Source organism: Syngnathus acus, chromosome 6, assembly GCF_901709675.1.
Source record: "Syngnathus acus chromosome 6, fSynAcu1.2, whole genome shotgun sequence".
In the NCBI taxonomy this organism is placed as follows: Eukaryota; Metazoa; Chordata; class Actinopteri; order Syngnathiformes; family Syngnathidae; genus Syngnathus; species Syngnathus acus.
The window spans coordinates 9,878,728-9,896,209 of record NC_051092.1 but is presented as its reverse complement, the minus strand read 5'-3'; the positions used below and the strand labels follow the sequence as shown (position 1 = coordinate 9,896,209).

At 42.7% G+C, this 17,482-nt stretch overlaps 1 protein-coding gene across 5 annotated transcripts in view; it reads right to left on the bottom strand.

Annotated features, from left to right (window-relative positions):
- hipk2 (homeodomain interacting protein kinase 2) overlaps positions 1-17,482 on the bottom strand; it is a 61,446-nt gene that overhangs the window by 32,122 nt on the left and 11,842 nt on the right. For all 5 annotated transcript variants that reach the window (XM_037253243.1, XM_037253239.1, XM_037253240.1 and 2 more), the window contains exon 2: positions 12,165-13,320. In XM_037253243.1, coding sequence (XP_037109138.1) covers positions 12,165-13,320 — 1,156 coding nt within the window. The remainder of the gene's footprint in view (positions 1-12,164; positions 13,321-17,482) is intronic.

Genomic DNA, 17,482 nt, shown 5'->3' with positions numbered 1-17,482 from the left:
ATCTTTTGCCTGATCTTGTCATGAACTCAACACAGACAGAGACACTTAAAAGACCGAATATGTGGCTGGGTCTCCCCACTCGCCTTGATGCTGTGTTACATTTCATGTCTTGTTAACTAGAGCCCATTATCTGAACTGAAAAAATGAGTCATGAGCCACTAGACACAGAAGTGTCAGACAGAGGCTAAAGGTTCATTTGCCCCATCGCTAGTGGAGATTGACTAGCAAAGGTGAAAAGCGGTGTGGCTGTCATGGCAGTGAGAAAAGTCTTGTTACGCACTGATTTGCTTATTACCGTATGCAAATCCAAACAATCACAGGAAATGCCTGGCCCTTGGCACCACCCAATTGCTGCAACAATAAGCAAGTAATGCTTACTTTGATCACAAAAGAAAATTAAACATTGTTTTTTTTTATTCCTCTGCAAACAAGGGATGTTACTATAATTACCCAGAAAACAGCACATCCGCACTTTGCACGCCTTGTGACCCACTCTCACCGCCTGGCAGAAGAAAACAAATCTTTTTCATATTCTTGGCGTGTATGTAGGTGGACTAAAAGGGATGGGGGCAGTGAAGGGCATGGGGAAGGATGAGAGCAGAAAGCTGCGGCTGGGGGGGAGGACAGAGATGGAGAGACACGCAAGGGGGATAATGTGGGTGGGGAAAGGTGGAGAACGCTAGAATGCCACACTTCATGCTGGGAGCAAGACATCAAAATGTACACCCACTATTATCATATTGACCCCACCACTCTACTTTGCCCTTTCCCTATCATTTTTTAGCAGACATGCTGCATTGGCTAGGAGAAACACAAACTGATTAAATGAAATGCAAACAATGAAGACTTTGCAAATGTGTACTGCCAAATGCTTATGTCTGCATTCTGCATACACTTCATTAATGTGGGCCTGTGCAGTCGAGCATGATGCAGGCGAAACAAACAAGGCTGCGGCTGTGGCACGACGCTCCCAGCCTTACGAGACACGTCCTTGTGTCTGCTCTCCTCTGCGGGAGCGAGACAGAGACCCTGAGCCGGTCAGGAGGGCCGACAACAGCCCTTGAGCGATGTGACGCGTCCTGGATGACTGCTGGGCTCTCTACTTGATCTATGTCTGAGGACAATCGCATTCACCCAGTCGGTCTAACCTATAGGTTCATTCAAAGGGCCCGTCACTCCCTGCAGCCAGGTCCGGTCTCTATCTGTCCATCCATTTCTTTCCATTGTGTTTGTCTTCCCTATGTGAACCTTTGTGAAATATGTCTGGCTGTTTGTAGGTCAGCTTGGTCTGTCCGCCTTGTAGCACATTGCATGGCTGTGTGAACACATACGAGTCACTGGCCGTGTCCTGGAAATCTAATCACCCAGCACAGTTGAATGTTTGTGTTTATCCACACAGATGTGAATACAGCTGTGCAAACAGCCACTAATGTCAACGCAATCTCACGAGAATTTGGTGGGAAATCATCCGAAAATAGGAAGTGCTAAATATATATGGTTTTGAATGCAACTCCTTTGATGTAAGTCACTGCACCTGTACTTCCAAAACAACGGAGCAGTTCCAAAACACATACCCTAATCATTCAAGAGATCACCCAAAATATGCCCGGTTATGCCTGACTGATGTTTATTTTTTATTCTTTTAGTACAACTTTCGGGAAAACATATATACAGTTTTTTCAAATTCTTCATGTGCAGGTTTTTGGCAAATTGCTACATTTTAATGTACCTCGCTTGTTTGTTTTGTCCTGAAAGCTATTAATCAGCGAAAGCATATGAGTCACAAGATTGAATTTTTATGTACCAAGCCTCAGAATCTAAGGGCTGAACATTGCTGCAGAGTGTAACATTTATAGTTCAACTGGAGTCCTGCTGTCCTCATCAGTGATTTGTTTCTCTTGTGTGGGTTTGTGCAAATGAAGTGAGGAGACAAGCATGATTCGACTGCTTTCTTTGCTCAGTGGAAAGGCATCTTAACAGGGTCTACTATTGACCACATCAACCACGGGGGGGACACGGGGCCAATCCAACACAGAGCAGGGGACTATTTTGGGCCACTTAACTATAATCAGTAAATGCACCTCGGTCGCAATTAGCGCAGGGCCACCCGGTAAGCGCTCGCTTTACTCACAGCTCGGTCTGCGTTTTATTGTGCTCCACGGGAACTCTGTAATGGAAATAGCACTTGTCATATCCCTGCTTAACAATGGCGCTGTCGTCGCTTTGTGTTGGTTTCAATCAACACTACTCGTTCCAACAATGTATACATTTTTATGCGCCTGTAAAATCCTCACAACTGCCTCAAGTAAAATGAGAATCCATCCTCATCTGCCCTAGCAAATGGATCAAAGGACTTGGCTGCACCTTTGCAAATGAACTGATTAAAACATTGGCTGGATTAAATGTGCACGAGAGCAACAGAAAAGCAAGTGCAAAGACTGAGCTGAGTTCATTTGTGCTTACCGACATTTTTAATGTGCGCAATGCAGAAGGAATTAAAACATAAAAGTGTGGAAGAATAGCTATTTCCAAGACAATTTGTGTTACAATGTTATTTTGAGATATTTGTATTTTTTGTTTTTGAGTTTGACCCAAAAAAGCTTATAGATTTGATCATGTGCTGTACTTTATAGCTATGACATTTCAGAAATAAATGTATTATTAGTAGTAGTAGTAGTAGTAGTTGTAGTAGTAGTAGTAGTAGTATTAAAATAGTTGTTGAATAATTTGCTAATGAATTAGCTATTGATTAAATTAATTTTGTCACGTCTTCTTTGCATGTTCTCATTTTGCGTGTGCGTCCTTAAGTCCCAAAACTTGCATGTTAGGTTATCAGAACACTGTAAATTACCTGTACAACTTGTGAGTATGTGTTAACCTGGGAATGACCTCTTCAGGGTGCTCCCCAAGTCACGTGGGATAGGCTCCAGTTCCCCTGTGACCCAGTGAAGACTATACATATATGTTTGTAGGGCTTGTAAATGTATAGACTGGAACTCAAGAAATAAAGTGTTTATGCCCTTTGAAATTCCCAGCACATTTGGATGTCAGAGTACTGAGCCAGAAATGGAGGGATAAAGCGAAGGGCAGCCTCAAGATAGAAATGATGAGATGGGAAAAAAAGAAGTAAATAAGCAAAGTGGCAAAAAAGAGGACACAAGTCAGGGGTCACTAATGAAAGTTCCCTGCTGCTCTTTTTAGTTCCCGGAGCAGAGCAGCATAAGAGGCCAGGGACTGTGCACATACTCAATGGACGCCCCCCCCCCCCCTCCCCTTTCTCTCACAAACACTCACATAGAGAGAAGGAGCTGCACGCTTGCAAATTTCAATGTGGGACACCTTATGTCAAGCTTCATTGTCACCATGGCGACAGTTACTTTGGGACATTTTATGCTCCTACGGCCTCTGTATGAGTGTTGTATCAAGAGTGAGTATTGAACCAAGATAGCGGAAGGAACAAGCCTCATAAAAAGGTTCGACTTCGACATTTTCCAACGACAAGGTGAGGTCATGATAAGAATAAAATTTGAGGTCAATTGTGGATTTAAAAAGAAGTGAACATTTCTGTGTAGGGAGTCAAGGCTCAAAGCAAAGCAGATTTGACATTTTTTCTTTTTTACCAGCCAGCGTTGGAGAAAACCACAATGTACATAGCTGCTAACTGCAGATGAATACCAATTTTGCTATCTTTGTGTAACTGAGAGCTTCAGTCGAACAACAGGCTCCTGTGGAACAAAGGACAGAGGAAGCCAGGGAGGAGCAGTATGTGATTGGGTATGAAAAAAGAACGAGAGGTGAGGGAGCGGGATTATGGGTGGGGGTGGGGGGACACACGCCATTTGGGCCCACCTGGGCAAACAATAACCTCGACCAGAGTGTGGCCCAAGTACACAATTGTCAGTGACGGCTGGCGACCGCGACTTAACAGCTCCACTCCAGTTCCGGTGTTGCAGCTTTAACGACTGTGAAACACTGGTTGCCGTAGCAACGGTTATCAACAAATTCATTTGACAACTTGCAAAGTGTTGCACACATTTGAATGCAGAAAAACAAGGTAGAGCGTGCGAATCACTCGCAAGGCAAATATTAGACTTTCAAATTGTATACCTCGTCAAAAAAGCCTGCTGGATGCCTCTTGATGTATTTTTATCATGAACAGTGCATGAAACATTCAGGAAATGTGTATCATTAACAGCACTTCCAAGCAAACCACTTCAGAGATGAAGCATTTGAAACAATGAATTGTTTTTAGATGTATACACAGTAACCTGTGCTTCGACCGTAAATTCCCGCAAGAAGTACCAACTGTTCTCATCTGGCTAGGTATTAAGGACAACGATGTCTTTTATTTGAAGAGCACTGAGCCTTTTGTTTGATGACATATAGATTGAGGCTGTAATGAAAGATGGTGTGTCCAATGTTACTGTGTTTTCAAAGGTGATGTTGGCTACGTTAATGCCAATAAAGCACAATGTGATGACATGTTCTCTGGCACCATAATAAGTGATTTCACCCGACATGCTGGAGCTTCGGCAGCATATGTGCAAGTGCTTTTCCGATACATTGTGTATGGCTCGATTAAGCAGGGCAATTATGGACTGTGGACGGCAATACTAAAGTTGTACAGGACCATAAAGCTTTTATGCTTTCTCTATGGAATTTCCGCATTGTGTTCTTTTCGTGGGTCTTTTGTGGGTTGATATATATCTTAATGCTTACTGGTGCCTGAAGCTGAACTCAACAGATGATATGACGCACACATAATAAAATACTGGGATGAGTGCTAAAAACTCAAAAGCCTGGCACACAGAGACATTACACTACTTTGCATTTTTTTTCCGTCTTGAAATGTAGCAATGATGATTTGAGGAATAAAAGAGGAATTTCTCCTGTCGTCTGATGCTTGGCTGCTTCTCTGCAGTGAACATTTTAAAAGGAACAAATTTGCTCAGCATTAAAAAACCCTTGCCCTAGTCAGAACACTAACGTGTTAAATATTTAACCAGAATCCAACACAAGAGTAATTATTTTTCCATACAAATTACGTCTCAAGCCAAAACCGACTCAGTCCCATACACCTCAGCAATACGTTTCTCTGTCACTAAGAGCTATTAGTCATTTTAAATTATTTATCACGCCAATGCAAGACAGGATTTGCTACAGAGAGGTTTTTTGGATGGTTCTTCTCCAACACCATCTTGACAGCCAGTCCTATTCCAGAAAGCAATCTATTTAAAATGCTGGGCTGGCATGTGACTACATGTTTGCAGTTCACAAGGTAAAAAATAAGTCAAATACTACTGTCCGTCGCCAGCTGGGATGGGCTCCAGCGCGCCCACGACCCTTCTGAGGTAAAGTGGATCGGAAAATGGATGGATAATAAAAATAAAAGACTATGCATGCATACTGCTTGACAATAGATAGATTTGACTTTGTTTTCTTGCCATCTTGACTAGAAATAAAAACTCTACACTACAATGTGTCCTCATGCTTCAAAGCCGTGCCATAATTGTCAGGCACATTTACTGGCTTGATGAGTGCTGCTGAAAATAGCCCACGCGGTATAAGAGCAGAACCTCATTCAATTCTGCCACTGACAATGGGAGGAGTAACGTTTTTAGAGAGCGTGACAACAGCCACCCTCAATTTGAGCTATGGGCTGTACACCAGCACTAGAGAGATGGGACATAAAAAGGAACTATTGGACAGAAAGTAAGTTATTGTGATGCTGTAAGGTGTTTAAACAAAAAAACACAGAACAAAGCTTCATTTGCCTGATGCATATTACCCAAAATATGCATCCATTTTGCTTAAAACTATCTTAATCTTATGAGTCCCCGTTGTTGTGTTTTAAAGCGCTGCTAGTGTAGTGGTAGTACATGCTGAGGCCTATCGTGCAGACAGGGCAGGTTGATTCTGGGCCGGCGTCCAAAACCCAGCCACTATCGGTCCCAGAGTAAGGATAAAGGCGCCATTGCGACATAAAGGGCATCTGTCATAAAAACTCAAAAGAAACAACAAGGTTATGATGCTAAGTTATTCTAAAGTTCATCAAGTCTGTGTACGACTTATTAAGCGCCCAAGGACAAAGAAAAAAATATTACTAAAATTTATGGAAAATCGTGTATTTATTTGTTTATTCATGCGTGCGTTTGTACATTTTCTTTTTTTTATTATTATTATTATTATTATACATATTGAATTGCCAGCACTGTAAATGTACATGTAATTTAATTTGCATCTACGTGCACAAACAGCATCCATAGCTCTCTTCCCAAATAAAATGATCTTTGATGCTCTCTCGTCCCCCATCTAACCACCTTAAAGACATCGGCATAAAACTCGACCAAGCTTTCTCCCTCTTCTTTCCTGTATATTTTCCACCCTGATTTTTAAATATTCATGCAAGTGGATGGAAGCGGTGAAGATGGGTAATGGAAATTGGAAAAAGAAGAGAAGCAATAAAATAAGGCAAAGTACATGGTGGGGAACTACCGGAACTTTCTGGAGGCTCCCTTCAGACGAATAGCGGGTATCCTGGGATGGCGGAGAGCGGGTCAACAGGACGCCTTATGATTTATTTACACCTGAGGGCTGGTCCCAGCCAGCGATTGATGACAGCCAACCCACCTACGTTTGATTCTCGACAAGAAAGACAAACGCATCAAATGCAGTTTGTGCTTTGGCACATGAAAACATATTTTTTGCAGCAACATTTTAATGTCAGCTTTTTATCCACAGAATGATGTCAAGCCTGTTCTGACACTTATAAGGGTGATCGAGGTCATACTAGTGTGCCCGCCGCACCGCAAACGCTAAGATGAGCCAATCAATACAGAGCAGAGTGACTGCAGCCTCCCGTGGGCGGATCCCTGAATTTTATCAGGGCGCCTTCATTTCCTTCAGCCTAATGACCTCGGGAATGTATGGAAATTGAACTGGGAGGGAGAACAAAGATGAGTAGGGGAATGAAACAAAGAGGTGAAACTCACAGAGCTCTGCCACGCACGCACGCGCGTATAAATCTGCAATATACAATTTATACAGTCGGTGCCGCATACTGGTGTCTATTGGTGGATGGATGCTGGTGGGAGATGTTCACATCGTCTCTCCAATGGAAGACAGCTGCAAGGAGCCGACAACTGTGTACATTATGTTTCATATGCTTTACTACCGGTAGTTAATTAGCATAGCTGCAACATGTCTCCTGCTTGCTGGTGGCCCTGTGGAGACACATGCAATAGCTGCCCAGAGGCACATTATAAATGAAAGAGGTTATTAAGATTCTGTCATGCATACTAAGGTATTATGACTGTCATGAAGAAAGCACAGCGGTGAATACTGCCAACTTTAATGATCATTTTAGCTGTCTTGAGGTTGGAGGCCAGTGACAATGCAACCCGGGGTCAGTGCCCAACTTGAGTCTGAGTAGCGATTCACTCACAGACCATATTGGGAAAAATGTCATTGGTTACGGCCAGGTAAAAGAGACGCACAATCTAATTGCATAGGTTTATTGTATTTTGTTTCTTTCTCTATATTGCAATGACATATTTGGGCACGTGTTTGTTGGTTGCCGAGAGCAGTTGGTTCAACGTCAACTTGTAGCTGCGCGGCTGCAATTCAGGAGCTACGGGAGGAAGTTTACACCTTTGTCTGTGGTAGTTGGTCTCTTGTGTGCTTGTTATATTTACTCCTGCATGTAAAATGTATTCACAAGTGATTTGTAAATTATGATTGTTTTATGTTATTGGAAAATGTAATGAGATCTTGACACGGATTTGATACAAAGCATTTTGAATGTTTTTAGTTTCACGGTTTTGCACCAGAAGAACGCAATGCTGTTTTTATTGGTGCCAAAGGCTGCAACACAAAGGGAGCACATTTCCATGTTTGGGAAAGGATTGCAAAACAACGACCTCCCACACACCTGCGCTGCCATCGCTCTGCTGTCTCCTCCCACTTCACTTTCCTCAGACTGCCAGCGCCTTGAACACCATCACTGCCTTCCTGCACTTTTTTTACTTCATCTGGAGTGGTCCCCTCGTGACGCTTAGCAAGCTTTGGCACATGTACACATAAACAGATGCTTCTCAGAGCGGTAACTAACATGCAGCCTCCTGCATGATGATGGCCCTCAATGTTTCTTCTTGTGTTGGAGAGTCAATGTACTGGAAAGCCTGGTCTGTGTTGCTAGGGCGGACGGAAAGGCAGGCAGATAGACAGGTGGGGCACAGGCTCTTCTTACCATGCACCACCTCAGCCTCTGATGGAGACATACATATTTCAGCAGTTATTAAGGCTACAACATAAGCCTTGGGTTGTCAAAAATCCGATGGTAGCATTAGCCCTGCCCGTCTTTGCCAGCACAGAGTAGTGTGTATATACGTATATGCGCAATACAACATTTAACCATGGATAGAGAAAATTAACTGGTCCATAATGTTAAAGGGCGGCGTCAGAGTGTGCCGACACAAACATATTTTTAATCCTGTATATTTTATGTATGTGGATTTTGGCCTTTTGCTCACATGCAAACTCCTAAGGTCATGCGAATACTTCTGGCGAGGATGAACGATTCGTCTCCTTTGTGAGTGGATACTGTTATTCCCTATAAATCTTGTGTGGTTGTTGTTGTTGTTGTTTTTTATCTTTTGTTGACATTCAGGTGTGATGTCAAGGAGACCATCCACTTCACTTCGACATTTTTGTTTTAACATATCACTAAATCATTATGAAATCATGCAAAGAATCAATTCTGCTTTGCAGAAGTCCAGAACATGAGGACGAGGGATTATCATTAATAAGATTATCATCACTAAGAATAATCAGGCATATACTTGCAACATAGCAAATGTTTATTTTGTAATGAATGTAATTGTGTCTGATGTCCTGACAATGTCCTGTTACTCTGAATAATCTGCACACCTCCTACACTCAGCAAAACTGCTGACATCAGGCTGTGAGGATTATCTGAAATAATTGACTTGAAAGCACCACATTCATTTGCAAAATTAATTCCTAGCAAAAGGTGGCAAGTCTCTGGTGGAAATCATGGTGACGGACTTCTAAAAATCTAAACCTGAGATTAAAAACACAGCAACAAAGCACATCACATAACTGACTAAAATATTCCTTCCATCATCAGCTGCCACAACAAATTCAGCTTTCTTCATATTCCTCAGAGCATGTCTCACTTTGCTCCACTCATCTCAAGGACATTTGGCTGATGAAGTACAGTATATCGGACAGAGACAACTGAGATAAGACAATAATCCGTTTACGTGGAGAGGTGTAAGCTTGATGAGAAGGCTTGCCTGTTACATCATCAGGTCTAATCAGGGAAAGGACAGGGGGTACAAATAGGTGCAAGACTGGGTCACTAGATGAAGTAGCAGGACATCAAACCCACTATATTGTCACCAGTCCGCCAACATTACATTTGCATTATCTTATTGAGTCTCTCAATGTGATACAGTGCAGTTCCACACTGCTTGAAACTATGTCAACAATGAAAAACATTTTGTTAATTTACAAATTTCCCTCAGTCAAACTGATCATGCATTAGATTGTGTGGTTCACTAATGAGGTGGCTGAAGCAAAGGCAAAACATCAGGTAATATTATAATTTTATCAATGTAGTCATGAGTCACTGAAGCAAATAAAACTGACACTGGAAGGAACCCTGAGACTGCTCCTGTAAATAGCAAGCTTGAATTTGTCTTTTTTTATTTGCATAAGTCAATGTTGTGGAAAATCTATAACTCATTTGGAAAAGGATCTTTTAGCGTGCACATGAACATAAACAAGCTATGTACGTATGACATTCAAAGTACAAACATCTGTCACTGATGGGTCTAAAAATCTCAAATGCAAATGAATGCAATGGATATAAAGTCATAACAGCTCTGCGAGTGCAGTATCCCATTAATGCAACTTCACCTCATCAATCCAAAACAACATTTGGCAGCAGAAAAACAAACAAACAGAAAAGACAGCAGTGCACAAAGACATTTAATTCCACTAGGCTTAAAAAGATGAAAGAGGAATGTTTTGGCTAATGTGGGGGAAATAAAGGAACCCAAAACCAGTCTTAGCTGAGCTGCCAAATGACAGCCGTGTGTAGTCAGCAACCTGTGATGGAACCAAGCAACGCACCAGCAACCTTCCTGTTATTTTTTTATCTGAAGCCATCGGAGACAATTTAATAACCTCAGTACGCAACTTTGAACACCCTGGGAAATGTACCCGCAGCCATACAGTGTTGCCAAAACCTTGTGATGCGGCGCTCATGAGCTTACTTGTCTCAGTCATCACAATTACCCAGACACTTCTGTTTTGGACATTGGGTGTTATGTAAAGTAGAGGGCCTTTTGAGAGCGACTAAACGACACAAAAAAGTACATTTACATCACATCAGGGTCACAAAAATGCTTGAGTTGATTTCTAATTTGGGGATTTCCCTTCTGTAGCTTTTCAAAGAGGAAATGAAAGGATGATCTTGCTATTCTGCTCCTCTCGTCACTGGCTCACAAAACAAACAAGAACATTTTACGGCCTCATTATTGACCTGCAGTACCGCTGGTGCTGGGGAGCAAAAGCAGATGACTGGTAGGAAAGTTGAGTGAAAGTTGAAAAGATTTCTACTTGAGCTACTGTAGCTCCATTTTCCACTGAAGGAGAGGTTTGAACAAAGCTGTCTCCAGAAAAGGAAGACTGACATCAATAACCAATCACAGGAGGAGGATGATACATGTGGACTGCTAGAGAAGGTGCAGTGAGTGAAGCAGTTATTCCCACCAGTGTGCTTTATCGTACCTTGGGAGATCATTGTGTTTTTGTGAGCAATTATCTGATTGCACTGAAAATTTGTTATTTACTACAAAAATATATATTTTTGCTATGTATACCAGCAACATGCACAACTATGACAGCCAGAAAAATGAATGTTCTTCCACAAGATGACAATTATCTATATTTTGAAACATTTTCATTTGGTGGTGAGCAGTGTTTAACTGTTAAACATTGTCAAAGTGAGCAAGCTATTCAAACACTTAAGACTGGTCAGTAATATTTGTAAAATAAGAACCAAACGTAGACTGAGCGATAGTATAGAATTGTGAAAAAAATTACTAAATTGTGACGATCGGCCCGATGCCAACAATATGTACGATGGGAAATGCTGGAGTAGCGAGGCCATGTCTCGTCAGAAACCTTGCGACTTTTAAAACTATTTAAAGATGCTAACTTATATGCATTTCAAAAGTAAACAAACAGCCCAAACATTACTTACTAGAATTGACAGTCACAGCCTGTGGTTTTGTGTTTTGAGTGGGCATAATCAGAAACTGCATGAGGAATACTGGCGTGCTGACACACCTGTTATTTCCTCTGCCTCAGCTTCGGCACCAGACCGAGTCCCCGAGCACAGCTCAAGTGTCTCTTTGTGTGAACATTAAGACTGCTTGATTCCAGGACGCTGCCTCAGCTCAAACCTAAATACTTTTTTTGGTTGTTTTTTTGGCTTTGGTTAAAAGGGATGTGTGAGAGGTACAAGAAAGCAAAATCTTCCAGAGAGTCATCTGGTTCTAATGCAGGGCCCACTGGTGTGGATTACAGGCATATTACAGGAGAACTCAGACTGACCCCTTCATCTTTATCTCAGGGGAAATGGGAGCCGTCCATGGTGATGGGGCTGAAATCCAGGGGGAAACCCGGCAGTGAAAAGAGGTGCCGTACACAGGCCGGTGAACGGGCTCCATGATTGGTACCTTTTTCAATGAGAGGGGATCCTTTTGGAAAATTCTTAACCTGACTGTCAAACTGACCTATTTTCCTTAACATCACTGTGATAATAGAAGTGATTCATCACAGTATTCTCGTTAACAGAAATGACTCAATGTGAACTTGGAGCATACGCGCGCGCACACACGCATTTACATCTCCATCCCACAATGGAGGAGATTAGCAATTCCAAAAACAAAAGCCCTAAGAGGGTTATTGAAGACTTCAGTGTGAATGGCTCAAAAATCTGCTTTTCTTTGAAAACGTTGCCATGATTGCAAGAATAATTCAAACAAAACTCAGAAAGATAACCATTGTATCAAGGACAAAGTGAAGAACATCAACAGAATGTTAATACTTTTGAAAGGCCCAACTCTTACCTGTAGTATCGGGACTGTAGATAGGTGGAGCAGACAGCTTTGGAGACGTGGCTGGCTGAGCCAAAGTCAATGACTTTGACTCTATAGGGCTGCCGTGAGGGATCTACAAGCATGATGTTCTCCGGCTTCAGGTCAGCGTGGATCAGACCGAGGCTCTTCAGCTTCATCAGCGCTGTAGCCACCTGCTGTAACACGGGTCTGATGTATTTAAGCGGCAGCGGGCTGAACTTGTTCTGCTTCAGGAAGTCGTACAGGTTCTGCTCCAGCATCTCAAACACCAGGCACGTGTGGTTCTTATGCTGGAAGCACTCGTAGGCCCTCACAAAGTTGAAATCATCTGCGCTCTCTGTGCTAAGACGCGCCAGGATGCTGACCTCGATCTGACCCTGCCTCGCATAAGACGGGTGGTTTTTTAGGATCTTGATCGCAACAATCTCGTTGGTGCCCCTCTTCCAGCACTTAACCACCTGTCCGAATGTACCCCTTCCCAAGAATTCCAGCACTTCGTACGTGTTGGTCATGGAGCAGAGCACCTCATGCTGCACCAGTTGGTAGTCCCCCTCATTGTTGGAGCCGCTGTTCTTGGATGTTGCCGTGGAGGCAGCGGTGGCCACTGTAGGCACCGTGGCACCACTGGCTGCTCCGTTCTGGATCATCAGTGGACCGTGCTCCTCAATTATCTGCACACTGCTGTTGTTGTCGAGCTCCTCGCTCTTGCGTTTAAGCCCACATCGCTGGTAGGTGTCCAGGAGACTGACTGTGCTGCGGCGAGTCAGATTGTGAACCCCAACGCTGCTGCCACCGCCTCCCCCGCCGCTCCCGGTACTGCCTCCACCTCCGCTGCCCAGCAAAGAGCCTACGCCGCCGAAAGTGCTACAGGCCGACGCCACCACAATGTGGCCTGCACTTGCCGGGAAGATGAGCGCCTGCTCGTACGGCAAGGTGGAACCGGCAACCTGCAGGGAGCTACTGATTCCGAGGGGGCCGCTCACGGCCGACACGTTCTTGCTGCTGTTGTGGCTGTAGACTTTGCTGTGCGTTCCGTACCCTGTCATATCCCAGTCGCAACTCTGCTCCACCTTCAGTTTCTTCACGTTAAAGAAGGCACTTGACTGAAGTGTGTGTGGGGAGAACACTTGCACTTGCGAGGCCATACCTGTGACAGGGCACAAGAAGGGAGGGGCGAAGAAGGAAAATGAGAGGTTAGGAATTTCAGAGTCAATGAAACATGAGTGGTAGCTTGAAGCTTAAAATAAAGACAAGCTTGGGTCAGGGCAGCTCCTTGAAGCACCAAGCGTAGACTGGATGTAGAAGCATCAGCATCTTAACATCATTCATGTCACATTAAAGGTGAGTATCACATGTCCTTATCCAAATACATTGGAATGTACTTGGAGCTAAATGCTGTTTGCAGCATTTTACCATAATTCTACGGGATATTGACTTGTGTATGCGCGAGTAAAAATATCTACATATATTTTAAGCATTTGGCCTACATTATACCAATATGTAAAAAACAACTAAAATTGTTTATTTGTAATTTTAGGATTTCATTGTGCATGGATTTCGTTCTGCATTTTTTTCCCCTATAATGCCAGGCCGGAAAAATGCTACATTTGAAGCATTTAGCTCCAAGTACGTTGAAACTTATTTGCAGGTACGTCCGAATGTATTTTCGAGTACATTCAAACGTATTTGTGAGTACATTCGAACGTATTTGTGAGTACGTTTGAACGTATTTGCAAATATGTTTGAATGTATTTGCCACTCAAAAAATGTTGACTCCACATTGGCAGCACCACACTTCTATACAACATAGACTCGCCGACACAAAAGCGTACAGTACATACAAACGAGGCAACAAATAAATGCCATATAATTATTGCAAATTCATTCTTCACTGTGCAGCCCAGTTGCTGCATTTATTGGGACACAATAACTCACTTTGGGGAAAAGACAACTGAACTCTATCTCAACCACAGATCCTGATGACAACAACGCAGAGGCAAAACTGCACAAGTGTGCACTTAACTCCTGGGAACAAGATGCCTTAGAGTAAGCAAAAGCTTCTCCAAGCAAACAACTGCCCAAAAATAGTCACTTTTTTATCTCCTTCCTTTGCAAACAGGCTTGTTTGTGACATTGAAATGATTATAACCGCACAGAGAAGATTATATGCAGCTTGCACTTGCTACGGTCTTTCCAGTCAGTTGTGCTATATAGGTGGACTCTAAACAAAATAAGTGTTTCCATCTGCTTGGCGACAGAAACACATAATTAATTATGTTTCAATGCTGATGAACTGATGCCTGATGGCAACTCTTAATGGGCAAGGAGCCATACTTGGTGACTTAAATTGAGCCCACCCACATCACTATCAGGCAGCTGAATATCTTTGTCCCTCCAATGAGGAATGAAAATAATATGCTAAGTAAAGCATTATAATTACATTATTGGAAAAAAAAAATTGTAGTCTACATATACGGAAATAAATAAATCCAAAAAGTGTTGTCTTTGTTACACAGTTCTTTGTTACTTAATGCAGATTTCATACAAAAAACGTGACCTGTGTCCAGGCAATTCCATTAAAATTGTCGACCAGTAAATAGCAGTTGCTATGTCTGCGGCCTTTGGTTCAAGACACTACAGATAGAGACCAAAGATATAACGTCAAGGTGTTCTGAAGCAAGAGTCCAAACCTCATACTGTTTTGGGGTTGCAGCCCCCCCTCCCCCATATTTATCAGTGCATGCCTGTGAGATCCAGTTATGTCTGAGGGTATTTCTGTCCGATGTAAATGTCCATCCATCCATTTTCTGAACCGCTTCTCCTCATGAGGGTCACGGGCCGTGCTGGAGCCTATCTCAAGTAACTTTGGGCAGTAGGCGGGGGACACCCACACCCTGAACTGGTTGCCAGCCAATCGCAGGGCACACATAGACGAACAACCTTCCGCATTCACACCTACAAACAATTTGGAGTGCTCAATCAGCCTACCAGGCATGTTTTGGAATGTGGGAGGAAACCGGAGTACCCAGAGGAAAGCAAGCAAAGGGAGAACATGCAAAATCAACACAGTAAGGCCAGCGCCGGGATCAAACCCACAACCTCTGTGAGGCGGACGTGCTAACCAGTGATGTAAATGCATTAAAATATAAAGAAGAGAACATTTTTGTTTACCCAGAAGGATTAAAGGTTGCCACTTTTTCATCAGCGTTAGAGGAAAGCATGCATACAGGATATGTGGAATTGATTATGTGAACAGGACACAGAGGCCAAGGGTAAATAGTCACTTTGTCCTGAGTGGTGATCAAGATTAGTTCTGTAAAAAGCTACCCGCCCTATCATAATGTACATTGCCCCATTTGTATTTAAACAAACGCTTCCTGTTCCATTTTCATCTCTCCTCTGAATTTGCTCGGACATTGCCGCGATCTCTACAGTCATCTGGTCTTAATGCTCCTAATGCTATAGGAGTGGTGTTGCAGTGCACATTAGGGGGTTTACAGTAAGCCTGACAAGTGTTACAGCTCATGTAGCACCTCCGTGTGTCCTACATTGCATATTAACGCTTGTTATACGAATGTTTCTGCATGATCATCAAGATGTATTTTTATTCCACTTAACACAGAATGGTCTGCAGGTATGGATTGTCCAAGCGAGGTAATGAAGAACGTCCGAGAGGCTATTAGGGGCAAGGCTCCCTGCTAATCACATAAGCTCGGAAGGCCAGATGTCACTTCTTGGATTACCAATTCCTGTGCCTGTACTTTTCACTAAATATAATTTGAATGATGGCTTGCGTCACTGAGTGGCGTCAACAGAGCGTGACTGAAAGCCAGAAAGGATCATCACAAGCATGGACAATAAGATGCATGGATGGCTACGGAGATAGACAGTTCTTTTTCTTGCAAATTCCAGCATATCAACCAACGTAATGAGGTAAATGTTTGGACTATAGAGGGGCCCTGATGTCAGTCACTCAGATGCAACACTATGGTCAAAGGGTTCACTTGATATTGGGTACATGGTGCAGTGAACTGAAGGACACACATGTTCCCTGAAACCGCTTAAGCTCTGGAATTAGAAGTGGATGTTTAGAAATCAACACAAAAACAGGCCTGCCTTGTTATGAATCTGTGTCCAGTTGCCGTGCATGTAAGTACAAACAAAAGTGCAGTGTTGTGGACTGTGGAGGTCAACTAAGTAATGAAATGAACCAACAGTAAGAGGTCAAATGGTTGGAATGTTATCTCATGACAACACACAAGCAACAATGTGACTAATTATATTGCAGTGGCTAAGCACAGTTCCTGAACCTCATGAGAAATGCGCCTTCAGGAGGCGCATGCTTTTCCTCTAAGCATACCTACATGAACAGACTGCAATTAAGGATTCCTGAGACTCATTTTCCACAGTTCTGAGGCAGCATGCTGAAATGGTAATAGTCTGTGTTTTCAGAAAGATTACATCTCTGTCAGAGGGTTGTTAATCTTCTTTTTAGGAGGATCAGGGCTACATACCATGTGAAGGACGGCCTGAATATGAGGGAAGGAGATCAGAATGTGAAGTGGCCCTGACTTTTTATTCTGTGACCTGCTTCTGTTTGCAGACTTTTATTAAATGTTTTATTAAATGGAACAATGTAAAAATACCAAATTTTCCTCTCGGCCTACAAAGAAACTTCTTTTCACCAGCCCCAGGATTTGTGTACAAACACATTTTTCATCAGTTTATGGTTAAAATCCATAAATCAGGCTATCACAATAAATATGAACCGTGCAACAAATGTTCCATTCCCAGCTCGCACTGTATTGCATAGGTGCAACGAGGAACAACAGACATCACCATGGAAATTATCCACACAGAGAGTCTCGTTGAAATGGTGACTGCAAAATATTTGAACTACTTGTGGAGGCCGTGTGGGGGAAGGAGAACTTGACTTCTTGAGTTGACCAAGAGTTGGCAACCTTAGATACTCAAAGAGCCATTTGGGATATCTACTACAGAAAAAAAAAAATCCACTGGCAGCCATAAAACCCCTTTAGATATTTGAAGTGAGGATAACACTGCGTATGCATTTATGAAATCTGTGAACTGTATGTATGCATTTATGAAACCAGTGAACCTCTACAGGGAACAGATTTTTTTCTTTCTGCATGTAACAAAAACAAATTAAATATTTTCAACTATGAATTTTGTTCCTGAACAAAAGCTGTGGACATCGAAAGCATCAAAGCTTTAGAGGTCACATTTCAAACATAATTTTAAATTGTCATCTGTGAGGTGTGAGCAATGCTTTTTGTTTTTAACATACT